Source organism: Pteropus medius, unplaced genomic scaffold (assembly GCF_902729225.1).
Source record: "Pteropus medius unplaced genomic scaffold, Ma_sr-lr_union100, whole genome shotgun sequence".
In the NCBI taxonomy this organism is placed as follows: domain Eukaryota; kingdom Metazoa; phylum Chordata; class Mammalia; order Chiroptera; family Pteropodidae; genus Pteropus; species Pteropus medius.
This window is the reverse complement of record NW_024349519.1, coordinates 9,650,238-9,675,457: the sequence shown is the minus strand read 5'-3', so window position 1 is coordinate 9,675,457 and position 25,220 is coordinate 9,650,238. Positions and strand designations below refer to the sequence as shown.

The following is a 25,220-nucleotide window of genomic DNA, read 5'->3' as shown; positions in this document are numbered from 1 at the left end:
GCATCATAAGGTTTCTCAAGCACACGGAATGAGATCTTTCCCAAGAAAACTCTTTGTCAAGGCCAGCACACATGAGAAAAGAATTTTTGTGCTTAGTTTTGTAACTGTGATTGTTTTTGTTTTATGAAGTTAGAAGAAATTTAAGTCACAAGACATAGCTATGCTTCACCTCTGCATTTACCTGACCTTTCTTCTTGAACTTTTCCAGGTAGCAGTACTTGTCCAAAGATCACTAGAGTTCCAACGTTTCTGAAAAGCAGCACAACCACACTGGTTGATCAGAATGTATCTGATGAAGAGGCTCAGGGAATAAATGGAAAAACGCCAGCGAAACACTCAGCCGCAAGTCCAAAGCCACAAGGTACGCTGATCAGGGTTTTTTGAACAGGTTGGTACTTTATCAGTGAAGGCTACCCAGAAGAATGATGACCACTAAAAATGAGTTTTAAGCTACCAATGAAAGGAATTGTGTGCATTTATTTGTTTAGGAGAAAACTTACTTTGTGAACCTTCTCAAACAAAGTTGGGTATTTGCTCTGCTCCTAAAATACATTATACATTTTTTCTGTCACAGTTCTCTTTATGTTGCAGAAATTGGGGACTGTGTGTGGTCTCTTTAAGAATGATGCTTGACTTAGTACAGGGCCAACTTACTGTTTGCGTAGTAAATGTGTAACAAATGAATATGTTTGGAAATACTGTCAGAAGTCATGACTTGCTAGATGTCAAAGGGTCTGTGAAACAGATCATTATAAAACAGTGCTTAGCATGCTTAGCAAGAAGATTATTTTTACAATATTAAGGAACCTGGGCTTGAAAAGCCTTCTTAGTAAGTCATCCACAGAAATTAAAAGTAAACGATCCCTCCATTCAGGAATGGAATAGCCAGCACGTGGTAAAACAATTACAATAGCGAAAATCTTTGAATCTGTTTTGTTCAGGGACCATTTCCTTTTACAAATAAATTTCTAGTGAACTGTGTATTAACTTTGAGAAGAACAAAATTATAATTTAAATGATAGCAAAGCCTTTTAAAATGTAATATAAAACTAAGCTCCACTGTGGTTTAATGTGTAGTTTCTTCCTAATATGTTTTTATGTACATTGAATGCTGAACATTCAGCCAAGAACAGTAATGGACATTTGTAGAATTACTATACTCTGGAAAAATCAATTTCTGTTTGGTTTCTTTTGTAGTCACTTTGGTGTCTTTCCTGCTCTTGCAAAGAGAAAAAGTGTTATAGAGAATGCATTATAAAAGAGCTGGTGTTATTTTTTAGAGTTCTTATGTTTTAAGGATTTGTGAAACAGACCCTTAAAAGGGATTTAAAATGGAATCTTCCACATTATAGGATATTTTCCTTTTGTTCTTACTACTAGCTACATTGGTGGTGATATGAGGTATGGCTATCAAGCAAGATGAAATAATTGGTGATTCAAATGAATAGCCAATTCATGAGTTTATAACCTTTTCTTTTAATCATACTCTTCCCCATGTGTGAATATGAACATAGAAATTTAGAAATTTTTTGATCATGATTTAATTAAGCCATTTATTTGCAGAATACAAAATTCCATCTTGCTCATTAGACCTGAGTTGACAAAGATTAAATGGGGTAAGAATATAAAAAGTGAATATAATTTAATTGTATGTAATTGCCTAGATCAAAAGCAAGAATTTCATTATTTATAAAGCCTTTTTTTGGAAGTATCATTGCATTACTTCATTGTTTTTCATAGTTCATTAAGATAAATTATAGCAGTGTCGTTCCTGAGCTACCATGTGCTAAAATAATCATATTCTTTAGGGAGACAACATTTGATCTTGCTTCTGCTGTTTGTAGTTATAGTAAAGTCAACATATTGCTACTTAAACACATATTTACTTATTATCTTGATTTGAATATGGGTTCATAGATACAATTTTACATAACTACATAGAATATTTCTAGATATAGTTATGTACTGCTTAACAATGTGGATACAATCTGAGAAATGCATCATTAGGTGAGTTCATTGTTGTGCAAACATCATACACTGTACTTACAAACCTAGCTCGTGTAACATACTACAACCCTAGACTAAATGGTAGAGTCTATTGCTTCTAGGCTACAAGCCTGTACAGCATCTTACTGTACAAAGAGCAACATGAGATTAAATCAAGCAGAAGAGAAAATGAGGCGATCAAGAGACGTGATAAACACGAGAAATATGAGGCTGCTGCCTGCGGCATAATAAAGCATTTTATTTTACAGCAAACGTTTTGTAAGTAGAAAGAGTACACTCTAAAATAATGATAAAAATATAATAAATACACAAACAAGTAACAGTTCTTTGTTATCATTATCAAGCATTATGTACTATACATAATTGTATGTGCTATACTTTTATACAACTAGCAACAGAGTAGGTTTGTTTACACCAGCATCTCCACAAACATGTGAGTAATGCATTGTGCCATGACGCTATGACGGCTGAGATGTCACTAGGCGATAAGAATTTTTCAGCTCTATTTTAACCTTAAGGGACCACAGTTGTACATGCAATTACTCATTAACTGAAATATCATTAGTAGGCAGTACATGACTGTATTAAACAAATTACATAGAGTATACGTTGTTTTCAAAATATTCTCACTCATTTTTGGCCCTTCCCTGGACCTCGTAGTTAAAATTTTAACTCAACTTGGACATTTCATATTTCCCCAACCCTACTTTTTATTATTATTATTACAATCTGACCTACTATTTATTTTACACATCCAGGTTGGTTTTTTTTTTTTTTTTCCTATCTTTTGCACTACCACCTCCCCCATGCCTAGCATATAACATAGCAGGCCTTCAGGAATACTTGTTGAATGAATCCCTGTTCCATCATGTTTCCTCTACTTCCTTTGTTTCTGATGTTCTTTGTTTACAACTTAGAATGTGTGCCATAAAGAGACCAACATCCCTGAAGTGAGGTTACACATCTTGATATTGTGAGATCAACTGCCAAATAGATGGGGTACTACTTATTGACTTATTGACAATTATAAGTGTTCCCTATACTCTGGTGGAGAGAAGCTACTTATCATTTCCCCAAACCCTGAAGAACATCTGGATGACTAAGGCTGAGAAAGAAAGGGGGTGCTAATGGGGACTTCCTATGCAGAGGAAGAGATTATCATCACACTGATATCTGTATTCCCACTGTATTGCAAATCCCTTACAAATAATGAATTGTGAGGCTGCTGAGGCTTCACGATCCATTATGTACTTTTAATTTAATTGAAGATGCTTATTCTAGATCAGTGGTTCTCAACTGGAGACAATCCCCCATTGGTATTGTCTGGAGACCTTTTGCTTGATAAAAACTTGTAAGAGTTGCTACTAGCATCTACTAAGTAGAGAGAAGCTTAGGGATGCTGCTCCATATCCTACAAGACAGAGGTCACCACCCCGATCCAAAAGAATTATCCAACCTGAAATAGCAATAGTTTGTGAAAATCTGATCTAGATCCAAAAAATAGTTCATAATTAAATTTTGTTTGTTTCTCATGTGGAGTGCTAATAAGATCATAGCTACAATTTGGTGATTTTTTAAAAGGAGAAATAACATTGAATAACTTTATAAGTGGTGAATATGTAGTAATATGTCTGGAACAATATCAGGTTTATGTTTGTGTTTATTAATTACCGATAAGTAAGTATTTTTGAAAAATTAAAATTTTTAGAAGGATAAAAGAGCTAAATTTTAAATTAAAGATAAGCTTGCATTTTAATCTAAACCAGAGCCTGTGAATTTAGAAAGAGGTTCCTTCAATAGTCAGGGCTTGTTTTCCCTTGCTTTCGAAAACAATGGTTCATTCACTTCATATCAACCCTACCAGTCAAACAAACAAACAAATTAGTGAGCAACTTCAAATGTAATTCACCACTTTTAATATTGTCCTATTTCCTTCCATACTAGACAAAATCCAAAATAACTTTCTTAGCAAATAAAGCTAATAGTTCTCTTTCTTTTAAGAACTTTGAGCGCAATAGTTGAAATGTACTAGTCATCCTCAAAGTTAAACTGCAATCAGTGTCCCTTTTCATTCTTAATAATTATTTTACATAGTTAGAAATTTTTGAATAATTGATATTGTCAGATTTAAAATTTTTGGTTAATCTGATGGGGCTGAAGTGATATCATATTGTGGTTTTCATTTGCATTTCCTTGATTATTAGTAAGGTGGCACACTAATTTTCCTATTTACATTTTTTGGGCTGTGGAGTGTGGGGAGGAAGAAGTAGTAACTTTTGTTCTAGTGATAATGAACTGGAGGGGCTGATAGGACACCCAGGAGATGTTCAGAGAGCATTTCAAAACGTTAACCCTTCATAGTATGAATGAAAGATAGAAATGGCGAGAGAGAGAGAGAGAAAAGAATAATTTTCACTTGTCAGTTATATCCTTTGAGCAAAGTATTCATTGTTTTCCTCCAAGACAATGTTTCTGACACTTTAGCCATTTATGAACCACTCAAGATTTTTGTCATATTCTTGTAATGTTTGTGCTTTTATTTAAAATGTGTATATTTACCAATTTACTATACATTTAGATTGTCTCTCTTGCTGAAATAGATGTTTCCTCTGTGTATCTAAAATAACTGTACACAGTGTCCACCTTTGTCAACATCATTAAACTGTCTCCCCTCTAGACTATGAGCTCCTTGATGACACAATTAATTAGTTCCTTCATGTATCCTACAAATTTGTCAAGCACTGTGCAAGTAGTTACTAGGAATATAGTTGTGATCAAAACAAATATGTTTCTTACTGTTACAGAACCCTAGCCTTGTGGAAGAAAAAGCTGTACATCTATAATGTATTTAATATTTTATTGCTGATCTGTTTAGTAATACTGCTAATTAATAATCATAATAATTTATAAGCACTTTCAAAAATACACAGCATTATGAAACAGTTTAAGAGAGGCATAATTGAGATGGGGAAGACTGCTGGAGTCATCTTTGAGCAACTGATTGATTGGCTGATACATATTATTTTATGTGAGTTTTTCAAGCATCTAACTATGTCTGGCACATAATAAATAAATGTTTACTGAGTAAACTCTAGATTAGGATGAATTATTTTATAACAGTCTTTGCACATGAAATTGTGAAGAACATATTCAGATTCATCTTTGAACATTCTAGTTAGAAATGTTGAAATTACTCCTAATGTTAAAACTATTTTTTTTGTTGTTGGGATATTGTCCTGGTTTACTATCTTGGTATACATTTTATACAGGAGATATTTCCTTAAGATTAATAAATATCACACTTACATAAGCCCCCTCCTTCCCAATAGACACTATATTAACTCCCCCCAAGCATATCTTGTGGGGAAATATCTTTTTCATAAAAAGAAGTATGTTATTTTTATTGAGATCGTCTTCTCATTTGTGTTGAAAAGAATGAGGTGAATTAATTGTTATACCTGTAGCTCATTGTGATTTTATACACACACACACACACACACATGAGTCACACACACATTTTTTTTCTCTGTAAGAATTGATAAGTTGCAAAAAAAATGATGAGATCTAGGCCAGTGAGCATCAGACAACCATTAACTGAGTTTATAAAAGAGATGAATTGACTGAAAACCAGGGTAACCAGCTGGAGAAAATGGGGCATGTAATTAGAAAGAGACATAATACCCCACCCTTCTTCCAGAAGTTAGGAAAAAGATTAAAAAAAACATTATTCGATTAATTTGTTAAAACCAGTAATAGAAAAACACATACATGGTATAATCTTTTATCCAAAATGTAAATTAAGCTCTTATGATATATTTTCTTATCTATAGAGTTTTTCATCTGTTAGGGGCAATTCTGTAGATTTTAGTATTTGGGGAAATGATCTTTCCTATTCTATTAATTAAGTGAAAGGCCTATTAGTAAACGTGATGTGTGGTAAATTAATGCAAACCAGCTATTAATGTAGCAGACATTAATAATAGAACTTTAATACCCCCCTTTTACTGGATTTATGATGAGGAGCAGTGCTGATAATGGATGAAGCCAGAGTCTGAATACCAGTTGTAAAATCAGATTAGCCTTGTTACCTCAGGCCAATCACTTAACCTCTCTAAGCCTTCCCGGACAGAAGGGATGAGAAATGGTACCTACCTCAGAGGATTGTAAAGTAAAACACTTATCTAAAATCAAATGAGATAGATACTTAGGTTAAATGGGAAGTTGCAACATTATAATGCAACATTACTGTTGTTTGTTGTTGTTTTGTTGGCTTTTATGTTAACTACCTACTTCTGGATTCTGTTATATTTGTTATTTATTCAGTTATTGGAAAATGTGTCCTTTAGCAAGCAGTGTATCCCTAGGAATTAGTTTCACGTTTAGCACTTTCTTTTCTCTGTTTAGATAAATAACTGTTATGTTAACTCTAACAGAGCTTGGAATGCTGTAGCCCTATGTAGACGCCTAGGTGGTTAATATCTATTTGAAATGACCTAAAATTAAAAGAACCACTTGAATCTTGGAAATAGAATTTCCATAGAACACAGAGCAAATGTCCAAGATAGAAAAAGGTCCCTTGGTTAAAGTTCAGTACAAATTTGACAAACCTCTTTACAAAAGTTTGATAATGCTGAAGATTTTTATATCCAGGACACCAGAATTTTTTTTGTTAAGAAATACTGAATTATATTAATTCTTTTCCTACAGTGCCTCCAAAGCCATTGCACCTGCAGAATTCACCTTTGTCCACTGTACACCAAACCCCCAGGCATAAAGCTTTATCTAGTGCAGCACAAAGGATGGAGGAAGTTAAACCTGCCTCTGCTTCTTGTGTCTCAAAAGAAAAATCCAGTAAAGTATCAGATCTCATCAGTCGCTTTGAAGGAGGCAGGTAAGAGCTAATTTACAATGGGAGAAGACAGAGGGAAGACGAAAGTTGAGTTTTGAAAAAGATGATGGAGTCAATAAGTTTTCTAAATCAAAAATGTCTTCTTCCATTAGGTTTAATAGGCCTTCAGAAAGAGTGATTTAAAAAAAAATATTTATTCTTGCCGTTAGATGAATTGTCATTTACTGTACATTACCTGGGTGCAGCACTTATACCACCAGCTTCTATATCACTATGTGTGCTATATAAATTTATAAATATGCTCTTTCTCATTCCTCTGTATCTGTGCATATCACTCTGTGTGTTTTTTCTTTGTGGGTCCTTCTGTTCGTCAGTGGATATCTGGGTTGGAAAGGCAGAAAGTTGTCTCTGTCTCTTTGTTTCTCACTTTGTATGTTTGCGAATGTGACTCCAGTGGGCTGTCCCATCTCTGTGGGCTTTATAGTTATATATTCTTTAGTCCTAATGTTTTAAAAACAGTGGGTGAACTATTATATATTTCTCGCTTGAGGATAAAAACAAACTCACGTAAGTTGCTTTTCTATTTATATGACCCTCAGTTGTTTTTTCTTAGAATTCCCATCACTGACAAATAGAATGTTTAAAAATTTCTATCAAAAGCATTTTATTTTTATATGTCACCGAAAGTCTGTATATCATTAAACAGAATATATATATATAACTTCACTTTCATCCTTGAAGCCACATATTTCAATTCGCTCCAGTGTGATATTGGGTAATGTTTTCCCATTAAGTGATTATTTTATTTATCTGCAGTGATTTTATTACTTATTAAATATTAACAAAGATTATTGAATATTGTTAAATATTAATAAATATTTTAATATTTGTTTATTTATTATTACTTATTTAATTAAGCGTAGCTTGGAAATGCTTTCAAAACCTTCTAGAAATTGTAACCAAGTGTAAAACGACAGTGTCCCTCATTTAAAATGAGACTACATTTAGTAACAAGTTCTGGAGAAAATTAGTTCAGAAGCCTGTCTTCGTTCCCAATCAATTGTGGGAATTTGGATCATGAATATTTAAACTTCAACATCTCCCACTCTAAAGTAGGATTTGTAATACCTTCTCTATCTTAAAGTCGTCTTTACTAGAATGAGTCAATTCTACTTTAAAAGTTTTCTTTCCTGGGGCAAATTGATTCAATTGCACAGAGTGACTCCTCATATTTGTAGATTTTCAGGGCCATGTCCAGTGACAGCATAATTTAAGGAGGCACGGGATTCCCGACCCCTATCTATTAGGGTACATGCCAGAGCATGAATCCCCTGAATGGGTCGGTATGCCAATGGCTGAGTCCTCTAAACTTCAAAAATGCGATAACCTACTCTTTCCATTCCTTTCCCTACCCAAAAGGTGCACAGTTTTTCTACTTATTAATATTGGTCTTCTTTTTTGCTTTCAGATTTCAGAGTCAAAGTCATATTTTGATGCAAAGCTTGACAGTTGATTCTGAGGAGAGATGTGATGTAACTTATGACCTTTTAAACAAACTTGTTCGAAGTGAGGCTAGGATGCCATGTGAGCGTTTTGGCAAATCTGGCGAAGGGCTGTTACTTGTGGCAGAGTCCACTGCCAGTGGGAAAAATAATAATGTTCTTAGTGAGATGTTATCAGTTGGAAATGGCCCTAAAAGGGTCTGAAGGGGCTAGCATTGCATTAGGTCTGTAGGATTTTAATGAGAAGCTTGTATTTCCCACTGAGTCATGTCCATGTGCCTGCAGTGTAGCTATCTCATTTTACCCCAGTTATTTATTACAGCTTTGTAGAAAAGAGGGAGCTTCAGCAGGCTATGAGTTACCATAGTAAACTGACCAGAAGAGCCCACGTCTGTTACAGTGGCATCATAGAAGACCAGACCACACTGTTAAGACCTTAACCATGTATTATTGTTTTGCTTTAAGTAACTCTGTTTTAAGATGAGTGACTCAGAGGGTGTATTTGGAGCCAGTGAATTTTATCTATTTATTTTTATTGTGGTATTGTGGATTCCTTTTCTTTTTCTTTCTTCTTTTCTTTTCTTTTTCTTTTCCTTTTTTTTTAGAGTAAGAGAAACTAGTCTTTTTAATCTGCGAAAGAATTTAAGATCTTAGGAAGAAATAACATTTTCTCACAAAACTGAACATTAGATTTTCCCAAGGACACCTCCAAACCAACTCCTTTTCTCCAAAGCAGCAGGAATCTCCTACGTGCTAGTTGAACCACTGCTTTTACTAACCTTCCTGCCCCATCCTATCCCTCCCCCTCCCCCACATATTCCCTGGATGTCCCTTATTACAGAAAATTCTCACTTCTCATCCAAAACAGTCCTTTTCAGAAGTCTAAAGAAAGCCTAACCTTTGGTACAGGTGATCTACTACTGGGGGGTCCTTCCACCGCGTTGCTGGACGGATGTGGCCAGGAAAAGGAAGACAGTTTGATTCAGATCTCCCAAGACTGCTAGGAAAATTATCTAGGCCAAGGATATAATCTCCTGAAAGACAAATATCAGTTTATAGGGTCCACATTTTGGAATTATTATGAGAATGAAACAAGATAATCAACATGAAGGTCATAGTAGAGATTCTGGTACTTAATGTTAGTTGCTAATGTCGATTTAGTGCCATAATCATTATCATCATCACAGGTATTACTTGAGTATTTATTGAGCACTTTCCATATGCAAGTGCTGTATTAAGAAGTAGGGTGAAGCAGAGAACAAGACAGGCACTTTCTGCACCCTCAAAGAGTACTTGTCTATATTTAGCTTTTCTCTTCATTAGGTCATAGGAATCTCTCTAAGACTGCAGCCAGAGTTTTATGTTTTTTTCTCCCAGGAATCTTAAATTAAAATACTATACAAATATTTTCATAGAAACATTGTAATATATTGGCAGTTTGATTCCATCGTACTATTATGGTTCTATATAATGTCAAGTAATAATAGAGGTTTTAAAGAAAATGAAAATGTGTAGTCAGTGGTGGAGTGTGCTGTAATAGATAGCATAATCCAGGAAAGCCTCTTTCAGGTGACATCTGAACAGAAACCTGAAAGATGGGAAGACACAAAGCACACCAGTGTCTTGGGGAAGGTTGTCTTGGGCAGAGAGAGCAGCAGCTCAAAGGCCCTTTAATGCATACATTTGCTTATTGGGAGTTGGGGGACAGCAAGGAGACAGATATGGCAAGGGCACAATGAATGAGGAGAAATGGAATTTAATGAGGCCAGGGCTAGTAGAGTAGGCCACAGTCAGGATGCCAAATTTACCTTTAAGTGTGTGGAGAAGCCCTCACGGAGTGTCATCTCTACAGCTGACTTGGAGAGACTAGATTGGAAGGGATCAGGGGTGGAAGCAGAGAAATAAGAGGCTGTGGCAGCATGTGTAATAAAGTTTTTGAGACTATACATTCTATTTTCCAAACAAAAATAACTTTTGGTTTCTAACATGTTTATAAATGAAGGGCTCATTATATTTGTTTTTAAAATGTTAGAGGAGTAAAAAAAAAAAAAATCTTGGGAAAAGATGGTTTTATTAAATATAAATATTTCTCATATCTAAGTCTATGCTATCAGTATTGGTAAATAGCCTGAGGAAATGTTTCAGAGCATACAGGTAAAGCTCAGGCTTATCATCGTTATTAAAATGTTTAAGCGTGGTTAGCATTCCAAGAGACAGAGCTACAGGGAATATTCTTATCTATGTTTCTAAAAGGATCAGAGGGGAGAAAGAATGTCTTCACTAAATATCTCTTTTTAGCTAGTATAAACTTGTTTTTATTCTAGAACTTGTCCTGGTCAACGTTGTCATGCCTCCTTTGTGTTTTATCTTTTAGCACACTATCAAATTATGGTGATTTGAAGAAGGATTCTGCCATGAACATAAATGCTTCCAGGACCCCAGGAAGGCATGGACTGACAGCCACACTTCAGCCAAAACTCCTTCCCTTGCATCCACCACAGAAGCAGGAAAATGATCCGGATCCAACTCAGGGAGTACAGACTTGTGTGGCGAACGGTGTTACGGCAGCACAAAACCAGGAGGAACATGAGCAGGATAAAGCAGGCACCCATAGCCCAGGTACTCCTATTCAAACTTCTGAACCCTTGCTTGACACACATTTAGTGAATGGAGAAAGAGATGCAAGTACCACGGGCCCTGCCTCACCCACAATAAACGACTGTGATGGAAATGCTTCTGACAGTGGCTGCAGGACTCTAGGTGTAGGCCCAGTCCTCCTGGAAGATGGAAAGGCAGACACAGAAGCCAAGATACAAGAGAAGGAAAATGGAGACAGCCCTCTGGAACTGGAACAGCTGGACCAGCACCACGAGATGAAGGTAAAGCATGAGACGAGCTCGTAAGTGGGAGGAACCACTACTGTTTTAAAATTCTACTTCATAGCACTGTGAAATGAATGAGTCAGATCACCCTCGCTGCCAGTTTAACAGTTTTCAAGTGTAGCTGCTAATGGGTGTTTTCCCTACTCTCTTAGGAGATATTTCACTTTTTCTTCTGTGTAGTTTCTATTGATCTATTGTGATTTCAAGAGTTAGAACAGTGGGAAGACTTCAATAGAGGAAAACCACAGACATTGTTTTTATTTACACAGGAAGAAAATGTTCTTTGTTGCCCTAAGTTTTAGGGCTGCCTCCCCATTATCTGTAGGCTAAACAAGAAGAAATTGTATGATCTTTGTTGTCAGACATTTCTAATCTAGTAAAAGAAATAGACCTGGAACATTAACTTGTACTAGCAAATGTTTCTTGAAAGGACATTTAATGTGGAAGTACTAATATGGAAGTACTTACAAATTATTCAACAGATATCTATAACTTCTTCCAGGCTTCTAATTTTTTAAAAGAATTTCTTACTAATATGCAATTTGGAGTCTCTTTGAAAGTGATCTTAGTTCAGCAATTCATTTATAGAAGTAAAAGCAGTCCCAGAAAGTTGGTGTGATTTTTCTAGAGTCACCATAACAGCCTAGATCCCCTGGGCCCTGACTAACAGGCCAGTGTTGTGTCCCCGATACAAGAAGTCACAAACATAATGCCTAAGTGTGAGAAATGTCAATGAATGTAACAGCCATGAGTAATATACTAGAGAGAGGTGAGACTGTGGCAAATCGGAAGTTCACATTCTTTCTAATGAGGGCAGTGTTTTGGTGAACCACCTGAATAGTGTTTCTGCCCGTGTGCTAACAGAGCTGATTTGCTGGTGAAAGATAGTCATAATTTATTTGTGTCACAGTAGAAACTTTGATACAATTCCAGTGATAAAACCATTGCATTTGTATTCTTCATTCATGTCAGTATAGTGCTTTAGAAATATTGATAAATGTGGCTTTTATAAAGTACTTGGAATTTCTTGGATCAAAGGTGCAATATAAGCATCAACACCTGGAATAGATAGGTGTTTACATCTCTGAAGACAAGAAAAAAGCTTCCATTGCATGGTCTCTCTTATCAATTTTAAATAATAATCTATGTAGAAGAGTTGAGAATTGAAAGTTTGATAATTATAGGAAAATTTATAAGTGGCAAATCCAGCTCCTAAATCTGTTAACTGACATTAATGTAGGCAGAAATTAAAAGGGATTGATACTGAAATATTAGAGTAAAAAGTAATTGATTCATGTATTTAGAACTTTAAACTTTATGGTACATTTTCTACTGACCCTGAAAAGAATCCCAACTAGACAAAGAATCATGGGTCTATTTATTTATTTATTTACTTTTGAGGTTAGTAAATTAATTTTAAATGCTGACTTTCACAGGGAAAGTTTAAGGAAGTGGGTGGGAGAAAGTCATCTTGGTAATGTCTAAAATATTAAAGAAACAGGACATTGCAAAGTGATTCTCTTAACATCTTGATATAGTGATAAGTTTTAGTGTCTCCGTTTGAACTGTGGTGAACAGAAGAGAAAATTAGAACAAGAAATTAGAGACATAAATCTGTCCTTTTACCTTTGGGATGGTACCACCAGCAAGTGTTTATAAAACAGTAAGAGTCGTTCTTATTAAAGGAAATATTTTAGTCGGTGATGATGTCTGTGGTTTCTTGGTACTACTTTTTTTCCCCTGTCATATGTTATGTATATATTTTCAGAGATAAGTCTTATTGGTTTGGGAGAGACTTAATAGAGTTTTCCTATTAAAGTAGTGAAACATAGATTAGTACATCTGGCCTTTCTCCTAAATGAGAATTTAATTAGTGGATGGCACATGGTATGTGTGGGGAAAAAAATTTTATTTTTCTCTGCAGAGCTGTTGATCCAAATACCACGTCTCCCATCTAAAAAGGAGTATTAAGGATTTAATTTATCTGTGGTGACAGTGTGTTTTTCTTTGCTGCTCTGATATTTATTGCATTGCCTTTCCTGGTTCTAAAGTGCAAATATAAATGTTAGTAGTGTTAAGATGGTAAATTTTATGTTATATACATTTTACCACAATTAAAAATAAAAAAGAAATCTTAAAAAATAAAGTTAATATACATACTGAACCAAACAATTGGAACCAGGAAATCTCGATGTTGCTTCTGGCTTGCCCACTAAGTAGCATTATGACCTTGAACAAGTCAATTAGATCCTTCGTGCCTTTAGTTAAAGGCTATGAACTGATTATGATCTTAAGGCCCTTGTCAGTGATAATATAATAATTCTATGCTGTTATATGTAGGCATATCCTTTGTTAGCATAGCCCTCTAGATTGTTAGCTGCTTCTTAAACTATCAAATGTGTTTAACTTCTGAGACGTAATGGAATATTTGAGTTTCACTATGCAGATAATTGAAAAAAAATTACTCCAATCTTTATATAACTTGATAAAGAAATTTACATCAAAATAGTCTTAAATAAATTTCATTTAAACCAGAATTAAATTTAATGGACATTTCCTAAATGTCCACCAAGAGTGGGAGTATTAGAGGTTGGGGATAAAGGTAAGAGTAGAATAGAACGATAGAGATGGTTCAGAAAAGTAGATACATATTTAAATATATCTTGAACAATCATTATTAATAATTGAGGACCGTCTCAGTCTGTGTAACTGTTTCACTGATTATCCAATGTATTTTGACCAAGAATCCCTTTTGATGACGAATATCGTTATTTTTACCAGGTAAAGATAAAGAATACCTACCTCATTGAAATTATTGTCTCTGCCACACTTTAGCGATGCTACACTTTTCTAATGTTTAAACTTTTGGCAGCACTATTGATCTAAAACATAGCCAGAAACCTCAAAATAAGCAAGTATATTTTTTAAAACCTCAGAACCAAAAGAAAATGAATACTTTGTGATACCTTATCTCTCACTCGCAAGGTATTACCACTATCTTTAAATTAAGGTTAATCATGTATTACACAGATTACAAGACTGAAATCTACTAAAGGGGAGATGTTGTTTTAAGGGAACATTAAAACCCATAGGTTCCAGGGAAGGTGGAGACAAAGGAGTATCTCCTTTGTGCGGATGCAGACATGCATGCTTGAAGACATTGGGAGAGGAAGGGTTGTAATAATATATAATTTCTGTTTGGCATGACAAATCGGGTTTTTATAAATATTATAAACTATATTAGGAGACTTGGACAAATGGGTTGGTACATTTTAGAGTGAATTTCATTAAAAATGGTCCCCTTTTCTCAGATTTGTAGATTTTAGTGGATAAGCTTTAGTAGAAATGCACTAATGTGGAATACTGCATTCATAGATTCTGTCAGTTTTCATGAGACTTTTAATATCCGGTGTATATATTAATGGCTTATATTAGTAGATTTTTCTAAGATTTATTATTGTCCTCTATATTTCATACAGCAAGCCAAATGTAAATGTGTGTAGGTGTGAGCTTTTTAAGACTAAAGTTTAACAAATCTGTTATTGGCAACATAAGTTCAGAGTAGCAATGTATTAAAACTCTAATAATAGTTTTATCAAGTCAATAAGAAACAGATTTTTGTATCAGAGTAGTTTTATTATATAAAGTTAAAATATCCACTGGGGTAATTTATACCTGAAAAAATAAAATACCAAAATAGATTTAGGTATTTTCCTTAATATAAGTATATCCCCCCAAAGTCTTTGATTTCTTGCCATTTTCTTCTTTCTCCACACCCCCAGAATAGTACTGAAGTTTTACAAATAAATTAACCATGTAGAAGCAAGTTCTTCCTTTTTTTAATCCAAGCCCCTGGACAAAAACTCCTTTAAAATATAAATAGCCCTAAGATCTTTGGCTTTTACTTTCATACCAAAGACTTTTTCCTAAACCTATATCCCTAACCATGCTGTGTGAGCCACATTGTACTCAGTTCATCGCTTACAGAAAAGGGAGGGTTTAGTTGATCTTGTCCGGCTTTGACTTTGTGACCAGAGGTAATCTAGTACCAGGCCAGATTCTAGACTACATGATGGGTTATTCCTCTCTTTTATTTTTTACCTCTTCTCTTGCTTCATCTATATTTTTTTAGAGGAGGGGAGAATCATTATTGAATGTGGTGGCAGATGGCATGTCTCTCAGTGAAATCAAAGGCACGTGGCAAGCTGTGTTCAGTAGTGCCAGGCCACCCTTTCAGTATAGTCTATCTTGGTCTCTGTGGTACAGGGAGATGCTTATGCCTCACCCCTATGTGCTAGGATCCTCTCAGTGGTGTCTTGTTCTTGAATAAGTTGTTAGCTGTTCTTCTTGTAGGGGGAACAAAGTCAGGAACAATCTATGTCACCATGTTGATTATGTCACTCCCTAGAAACAGATTTCTTTTTAAGTTAATCTTTCATTTTACCAAAAATGAAAGAAATTGTATAATAAAGTGGTGGATAGATGAAGAAAGAGGTATCCACAAAATAGGAACTTACAGGAACATTCTTTTAAAAAAAAAAAAACTTCAATGTTTATTTCTTAGTTATTTCTGTTTTTTTTAACTACCATTTTATTTACTATATTATTATATAACCTTTGAGGATTTATAACTTTTGAACATATTCAAGTAAAAATTAAGAACATAATCATCTCCTAGGGAAAATAATGACAAAGAATCAAATCGGAAGTAAGCTGTGAATAGAAAACAAGTTCTATAATCCAAGTTCACTTACTTTTCCTCTTTTTCTGTCAATTTTCCCTAAGTTTAATTATAATTCTTAAAATTATTGATTAATTTTAAATGCTATAATGTGTGATTATCATTATTTTACTGAGAGTTAAAACAATGTTTATCTTAGTTTATTATCCATTTCATATGACGGGCAAAAAGTTCTTTTTTTTTAGTAAAGCTTTAAATTTCTTTGGGTTCACTTCTTGAATCATAGGAAAACTATTGAGGTCTTCTTAGATTTGAAGACAAATAGTAAATTACTCCTTAGATATTTCTTCTCTTGCCAAATCAGCTTTAATTCTAAGAAAGCTAAAGACAGCACAGCAAAGACATTATCCAGCTTGACTTATCAGCCTTTGTTGTTGCTGTTATTATAATGAAAGCTCCAACCAAAGTTGTAGGAGTCTTAAAACAATGTGTAAGATAATGGAAAAGTCGCCCCGTTAACTATATGGATAGTTCATAAAAATCTTGCAGATAGCTTTTCTTTATTCACTTAAAAATGAGTGGTAAACTCAGAAATTTTTTTATTTTGTGGTGACTCCATTTAGTAAGTTGGAAAAGTATAAGAAAGAGAAATGAGAAAAACAAGAACTTCCAAGAACCTGTTCCTGAAAAAACTACCTATTTGTTCAGTTTGAAATTTCAGTGTGCCAAGTTCACTAGAGTTGCTAGAAACAAATGAACAAGTCAGGCCCTGCCCGCAAAGTTTCAGTCTACCAAGGGGAGAGAAACTTAAGTAAATCACCATAATGTGGTACATAATATACTTCAGAAACACCATGAGGAAACAACCGTGCCTGGAGGAGGGCTGGTTGAGGGGTAGGCTGCTGAGGGGCAGGCTGCTGAGAAGCAGTTGAAGTGGGCTTGAAGAAAGAGTAGAAGGTTGTTGGGTGGTCCAAAACAGATGAGAGTGGGGCGAAGTAGGGAACAGGAATGCATCTAGGCAGCGGGAAAGTGTGAGAAAAGAGTAGAGGCAAGAGGGTAGATGCCATATTTAGGGGTATTTTTGGCCTCATAATAAGAGGCCGGAGGTCTAGAGAAATGAGTGTGAGTGTAGAAGGATAGGTGTAAAAAGAAGATGTAAGCTAAGGACAAATTGCAATGGATTTTACTGCCTATGTTATATTATTTTTTTTCCCCTGAAAGCAATGGAGAACTTTAAAAAAGATTTTTAGAAGTCTTAATAAAAATTAATAATTCTCTTAGAAAATCAGGGAAATGCAGCAAATCATAAAAAAATACAAAAATCATTCATAGTTTTACCACTCAGAAAGAGCCGCTTTGATATTTAACAGTCCAACTTATTTTTCTTTGCTAATTTTCTTTATAAAAACATATTCGATAGCCTAATGTATGGTCATTCTGCTTCCTGTTTTGTTGGATTAAACGTAGGCATTTTCCCATGTTATTTCAAACTTTCCATAAGCTTGATACTATCTGGCCTCAGAGGCACTTAATTAAAGTGTGGAAGTGACATGATCATACATCTGTGGGTTTTAGAAAAATGAGTCAGATAAAAGGGAAAACAGATGGAGCCGAGTACATAATAAATTACTGCAGTAGTCCAGGTGTGCAAGGATGAGGTCCTGGCTGCAGCAGAGGGTTTTAGGACCAGGAAGAGGGATTTCCGAGGATGCTGTGACTAGATGTAGGAGTGAGTCATGTTCAGCTCCTAGCTTAGATGAAGTGGCAGATGGTGTGCCATTTATTGAACTACAAGGAAATAGAAGGAGCGACATATTTGGGGGCACAAAAATTAATTGGATTTAGACATACTGAATTTGTGAGAATTCTGGGATGTCCAGATGAAGATGTCTAAACCAAAAATAGGGTTTTCTGGAGACATTATTGTTTACTGATTAAAGAGAAAGGCTTTAAATTAAAGAGAAGAGTTCAAAGCCCAGCTTGGTCACTTACCTGCGAGGTGACTTTGGACATGGCACCCTTACATCACTTTCTAGGCCTCATTTTTCTAACATGTTAATGAAATAATTGAGGTGGCAGACAGGAAAGAAGGTAATTGTGTTTGGAATGAGAGGAGGGAGTAGAGTTGTTAATTAGGTTAGTTTTGTACGGCTACGTTTACGACACCTACAAGATACCCATTTGGAGATGTTACTTAAGCAAATGGAAATATGAATCTGGAGCTCAGGAAAGGAAATAAGACTATAAGAGGATATACATGAGGGTGTGATTAATACTGCCAAAATAAAACGTGTAGGAACAAATCAGTAGTTGCAAAACAGTCACGGGGATTTAGAATATAGCATAGGGCAGTGGTCCCCAACCTTTTTGGCACCGGGGACCGGTGCTCCTATGAGAATCTAATGCCTGATGATCTGAGGTGGAGCCGAGGCGGTGATGCTAGCACTGGGGAACGGCTGCAAATACAGGTGAAGATTTGCTCGCTCATCTGCCACTCACCTCCTACTGGGGATTGGGGACCCCTGACATAGGGTATATAGTCAATGTTATTGTAATGTTTGTGCGTTGTGCCAGATGGGTGCTAGAGTAATCGAGGGGAATCATTTCATAAATTACATGAATGTCTAGCCATTGTACTATATACCTGAAACTAATATAGAATAATAAAAGTAAACAAAAATAAAATGTGTATGAACAGAAAGAAAGCCAAGGACTGAGCCCAAAAAGCACAAACATAATCAAAAGGAGAACACAGTGAATTATTTGAGAGGAAAAAGAAGAAGGGAGAGCAGTGTCGTGAGAACCAGTGGGCTTGAGAGCGGGGAGGACATGAGAGTGTTGGTAAGTTCCTGTGGACAGTTATCATTTAGAATATGGAACTAGGAGTTAACCTGGAGACCTAGGCCTTTACTGAGACATTACAGCTCACTAGCTAGTGAACCTGGGTAATCAAGTTAAATTGAGTGGATTTATATTGCATGTATACTATGTTCAAGACACTGCAGTGAGTACAAATTGGAAACTAACAGTTGAGAAGGAGGATCACGATAAATAAATGACTATTGCTTACACTACCATAAGGTCCAGGGGAAAGGAGAGCTCAAAGATAAAGCTAAGGTTCCGGATTGTGGCTGAGACGGTGAATTCCTGTTGTGAGCACAAATGGAGAAGTCGGGCAGAGAGTGTGCAACTCAGTGAGGTATGAAGAGACCACAGTGCGGAGGTGACTTGGAGACTTGGTGCTGTACTTGTTGATTTGGGAAGTGCCCGTAGAGGCCAATGAGATGTCCTAAACTAGGAGTGGGGCTTGGAGCTTGAGGACAGTGGAGAAAGTTAGCTCTTGTGATAACTTGTGACTATGACACTGAGAGCCCAGGTCAAAGATAGTGGGATTAGCCAACAGTCTCTCCGGCATTGCTACATGGCCTGGAACTCAAGAAAGAGAAGAACCAAACCTATAATGGGAGTGAGCTGGGATCAGCAAGTGAGCATTGCCAAGAGAACGAGCGGATAACGGAATCAAGGCTTCGACAATATTGCCATGAACCAGAAGCTTTGGGAAAGTCAGGAGCATGGAGGTCACGATACACATATAGATCGGTTTAGCATGGGTGTGAGAGAAATGGGAAGGTCAGATCTTGAAAACATAGCAGTTGTTGTACGTGGCTTACAAAAACATAAAGAAAACAATACACCATAACCTGGTAGTCAGGAAGACAGGTGCAAGAGCCAGACTCTCTGGGTTTGAATCTCAGCCCAGCCACACTAGCTGTGTGCCTTTGAGCAGATCTCTTAAACATCTCTGTACCCAGTCTCCTCATCTGCAAAATACCTACCTCATAACATTGTTACAAGGCATAAATCATTTAATAGTTGTAAAAGACTTAGAACAGTGCCTTGAAACATAATATGAGCTGTGTATTTTCTAAATAAACATAAAATAAAATCCTAGTTCCTCATTTATAAGTCAAGATGAATAGACTTATGACCTGAGATGTCCCTTAATAGGTTCAAAATTCAACATATCCCACCTGGTGAATATTCCAGAACCTTCTATCATTTCCATTATAAACTGAGGTGTGCTCTCTTGTGCGATGCTCAAAGGTAAGTTTGTGTGCCTCTTTTTAATGTAGGTGTCCTGTATTTTGTTTGTCTCTTGCTTAAAAACCATAGGCTTTTACCATACAAAGTACTTATTTGTATGTACAAGGTTTTAACTCCAGGGAATTATCATCAGAAATATTTATAAACGATCTGATTTCTTTGATGTTCTGGCTAGACTTGGGATAGGTGAATTCAGTTCTTGATTGTGTTTATTCAGTTCTTCTTGATTTCTGATTTTTAATTTCTGTAAAACCCAAAGGACAGGTTAGTCTAATGTATAGTAAACTGAGTAGAATAACAAAATTTCTCTTTGCTGCCACTTGCTTCCTGTCTGACCTTGTGCACATAATCAAATTGTCCTTGTCAGGTGCAAGCTCTCTTTCTCCCTCCTCCCCCAACTTATCGCAAAGGGATGTAATTAAAACTTTCAGATAAAAAGCTCTCCCTCACCTGCCCTCCTGTTTTGAATTGAGTAAATAGTGTAGAGGACATAAGATTGAGAAAATATTGGTGCTCGGTCAAGGGTAGGCTTGGACTTTGCTCCCAAGGCTCCCTGAAGGATCATGCCTGTGACTTTCTATTATAAAGCACTAGGAAAGGAATAATGTTTATGTGTCATAGTGAGTATTCTTTTTTTCTTGTAATGTACACCTGGTGATAAATTTTTCACTGATTGCAAATCTCCGAGACCAGGTGACCTTACTTATAGCATTACTACATGATCTTAATCGAACACAAAATCTCTTTTATTCCCTTACCTTCTCATTTTCTTGCTCCCCAAATCTAGAGGAAGTTCTCTTAGTAAAAGGCTATAACAGCAAGAACTTTGTTTTCACAGATCTGGATTTAAAACCTGGCTCAGTCACTTACTAGCTGTATGACTTAGGGCAGGTTACCCAGCCTCACAAAAACACAGCCACTTGCTTCATGGGGGTATTATGAGAATTATATTAGGTAATTCATGTGAAGCACTTAGAATAGTACCTAGGACACAGTAAGAAGTCAATAAATAGTGGAGTGTATCACTGTCTTTCACTTACGATAGCTTCACTTGATTTCCCTGCTCCATAGTATAATGAGAAAAGGTACTGGAATGTAGGTGTCTAACTCAAGTTAGAGATTTTAAGAAGCTTTTTGAAGTGATAGGCCAATTATGTGACGTTCAACTATCACTGTGATCTAATTTTAAATTATCACCTGGAGCCATATTAAAGACTTTGATGTCTGGAAATACATTAAAAATGCCAATCAATATTTTGATGCATATCATGATTATGGTACAGAATCAAGTGTTTATTCCCTAAGTTGACTGACTGATCTTGTTATAAGAGAATGGACTTCAGGGAGCTCTGAGATACATGTATTTACACAAAGCCACATCTTTCTCCATGGAGCATTCATTCTGGTCCTATAAAATCCTGATAATTTATATACATATTGTTTTCAATATAACGTCTCATAAATATATGGGAAAGGCTGTATGAACTTTTAGTAATTTTCATTCAGTGCTTTTAGAAAAAAAATCTTCCTGTTTAAAAAGAAATCACATGAGAACATGTACTGAAGAGTTATAAAGCATAATTGAAGTTATAAAGCATAATGCCAATGTCTGATTCATTTTAAAGTAATTGAAGATTTTGCCCTTAAAGCATCTTTCAGGAAACTGTAATTGTTCATTAGCGTTTACAAAATTCTTTCCAAAATATCTGTTCCCCCACTTGGTGGTTTTGAGGCATGTGGCAGGGCATGTGGCACTAAGATTTTGCAGAATGATTCACTGGCTCCATGCAAACATTTTCTGCCTATCCAGTTAATAAACTCTGTGAGATGCAGTCGGGGCGGGGGCGGTTGTCTCAGCTCCTGCCATGGAAGCGTCATGTCAAAAGGTCTGAAAAGAGCTGCAGGAGCTGGTGACATCTGCAAATAAGGAGGCAGAACTGACACTGCAGCACAGTTATGGGCCAGCAGCTACAGTGACAAATAAGTAGAGTGAACCTAACCCCAGTGAGAATGGAACAGGTCTCTACGAAAGGTTTACTGGGGATGTAAAGGGGGCACAGTAACAACCTAGGAAGTGCATTAAGCAGAGAGAAGAGAGAAGCAGAAAAGAATAAATTGGATAATCTATTATTGTAAGAGTGTATCTTACTTTTTTGATTCTGGTACTTTAGGTATACTCAACATATTTTTGTTTGAGGCAGAAAAACTCAGAAGCAGCTTTCAAGTGAAAAAAAATCCTTATATGGAGAGATACCGAAAGTAAGATGCTTTTTAAATACCATATTTATTATTATCCTGAAAAGTCAAGCCTGTGTATTAGCTTCCAATAGAAGCAAATAGGATTATTTATTAAATCAATATTGTGCAACTGTTATGGTTTTCCAAAGAATCACAAGAATAAATGACTTCTTAGTAAAGTGCTAACTATAAAATAATGGTTATATACTATTGAGTGGCAGATAGTATGAAACGGTGTACAACTTTACCTATTTAACTATTTTAAAAAAATCAGGCTAAAGCTTCAGTGTGTCAGCAATTTTAAAACTACTTTGTTATTTAAGCATAAGTCTGAGAGAGTAGTGAGAGCTTTGTGCATGCGGAGGGATCATATATTTCTCCCTAAATGTACTGATAGATTAGTTTCAGTAACTAAACTAATTTTTAGTAACTAAATTAATTTTTTTAAAGTTGGAAGCCGTCATATACTATTATATCAAAATGACAATTTTTTATACCTGATATTTATTACTAAAATGCTGAAGAGTCTAAGTAGAATTTTTGTTGGAAAAATAATGTGTAAATTAAAATTCATAGTAGGAGTCACATTCATTTTCAAAGTGGACAGTTGGTATTTTGCTAGTCCATTCACTTGTAGGCATTTAATACAGCTTTGTTTTTTTATTGCAAAGGAGGATTAGAGTGAGAGCCAACTACTTACTGAATAGTTACAAATCACATACCACAGATTAGAATCTAATTCAGTTACCTTCTAACTGTGACCTTGGCCTCTTCGTTTTGTTGTGTATATGTGCTGCCTGCAAGATAAAAATAATAATGATACCTGTTTTATAGAGTTGTTGTAAAGGTTAGTCAATTTATGTAAAATACTCATATCAGTGTCTGGCACATAACAAGCAATCAGTGAATAGGTGTTAGTTGGTGATATTATTGTTACGATAAACCTAGAACAAGACTTCATGAGTCAGTGATTTTCTGACCTCAACCACAAAATTCCTAGTAACTTTTCACAAACCTATATGTGAGTGATTAAACTGTGTCAGCAAGCTTGCTTTTGCTTATCTTTGTGTTGGCTTTGGCAAGGTCAGGGACCTAATCTTAGAAAACCATCTGTGTGAAAGGAATATAGCTTTTGCTAATAACTGCTGGCATCCCCTTGGATTTTGCACAAAATGACCAGGATACCCACAATTTGCCATGTTCAGCTAAAGTATGATTTGCAGTCAGCAAAAGATTGTTTCTTATAAGCATCCTATCTGTGATCCCTAGGATGTGGAAGACCTCAGGGGTGACTTCATTGTGTAGCAATAATAGACAGTGTGACCTGTTGGTTAATGACTTCTCTCTGACTCATAAAAGATAGCCATGTCACAAGTTCTGCTAGATTGTTTTCTTTAAGGATATTTGTCAGAACTAGTGCAAATCAAAAAGATACATCACTGCTATTAGAATGAAACTGGGAGCTTGAAAAGAACAATTACTACTGATAATAACAACATGGATGTATCTCAGATCATTTTGATAAGTGAAAGAAGCAAGACTCAAAAGGCACATACTAAATAATTCCATTTATAATTTAGTTCATTTCTGTTTAGATATTCCTTGATGGCTGTAAGGAATTGGGTACCTGAGAAGCTTTAGAAAACTGTTTTTATCAAACAATTTGATAAGGTGTTTATTACTTTGGAAATATTATCCAAGCTTTATTTTCTAACATGTGAATATCTATTCTATTTTTAGGAGACAGATGAGCAAAAACTTCACAAAATAGCCAATGAACTTTTGCTTACAGAAAGAGCTTATGTCAACCGACTTGACCTCTTAGATCAGGTAGTATTTTCCCTTTCATAATTGTTTTATTTTTTGGTACTGTATATTTTAATTAGTAATTAAACTTAGTAATTTAGTTTTAGTATAAGTGCTGCTGAAGCGAGCACATTAGTAATTTAGTTTTAGAAACTACACGAAAGGCCTGACCATTCTTGGCCAGTGAAAGGAAATTTCTAACATTGTCAGCTTTGTCAGTATAAGTGAATGCACTGGGTATAAAGGTTTTATACTTCATAAAGAACAGATTGAAGGACTCTCTGTACAAGTTACAAGAGCCTTTATCTTTATTTTCAATCCTAACCACTAATCCGTTTCTTGACCATTTATTGTGATTCCAGAAGCCATGCTAGCATTCGTTATACTTTAAAATAAGAGACTGGTGCTTCTAATGCTAACATGAATACATCACTGATCCTGTTCGACTCGTTTGCTCTTCAGCCCTACATGAGGGATCTGAATTACTGCATTCATGGAGCCAGAAGGAATTTTTAGAGTTCACTAGTTCAGCCTTGTATGAAACGTTTAATACATTGCCTGGCGTAAAGTTGCACAGTCAATATTTATATTTGTTGAATATGTGAATCTACTTTATCACATCTTTTACTTACGTCATCATAGAGCCTTGAGTATTATTTCAAATGTACATTTGCAAGGGAAGTTTTAATATGCATCATAAGAATAACACTTGAAAACTAAGGCCTCTTAATCCTGTTTCAGTGATAAAAGAACCAGATATTTGGTAGATTGTCTGCTAATTTGGACTGCTCTTATTAGAAGAGAAAGTCGCCCACCAATTTATTTTGAGTTTGTGCTTTTGAAACAACTTTTCTCCTCATGGGGATCACAGAACTGAAACTTTTAGGTGTTCCTGTAGTGGAAATGTGTCTTTTCCTCTTACTGAATTGTGGTCCCTCCCGCCCTTTTTTCCCCCTCAGCCGTATTAGTTTGGTCAGCTATTGTTGCTTGCCTTTTAGGATTTTAGAGTCTAAATTAGTACAATATCTTATCTATTGGAGTCTCTAAGGACATAATTTTGTGTTCTTTTTGCCTCCCAAGAAAATGCAGTGGAGGTGAATTTAGAAAATTAACAACCACCTGGACATTATGAAGGAACAGGCCTCTTTCTG

The 25,220-nt window shown here is 35.6% G+C and overlaps 1 protein-coding gene across 4 annotated transcripts in view; it reads left to right on the top strand.

Moving 5' to 3' along the window:
- FGD4 (FYVE, RhoGEF and PH domain containing 4) overlaps nucleotides 1–25,220 on the top strand; it is a 169,196-nt gene that overhangs the window by 114,928 nt on the left and 29,048 nt on the right. For all 4 annotated transcript variants that reach the window (XM_039882340.1, XM_039882342.1, XM_039882343.1 and 1 more), the window contains exons 2-5: nucleotides 209–361; nucleotides 6,715–6,898; nucleotides 10,733–11,237; nucleotides 24,004–24,093. In XM_039882340.1, coding sequence (XP_039738274.1) covers nucleotides 209–361; nucleotides 6,715–6,898; nucleotides 10,733–11,237; nucleotides 24,004–24,093 — 932 coding nt within the window. The remainder of the gene's footprint in view (nucleotides 1–208; nucleotides 362–6,714; nucleotides 6,899–10,732; nucleotides 11,238–24,003; nucleotides 24,094–25,220) is intronic.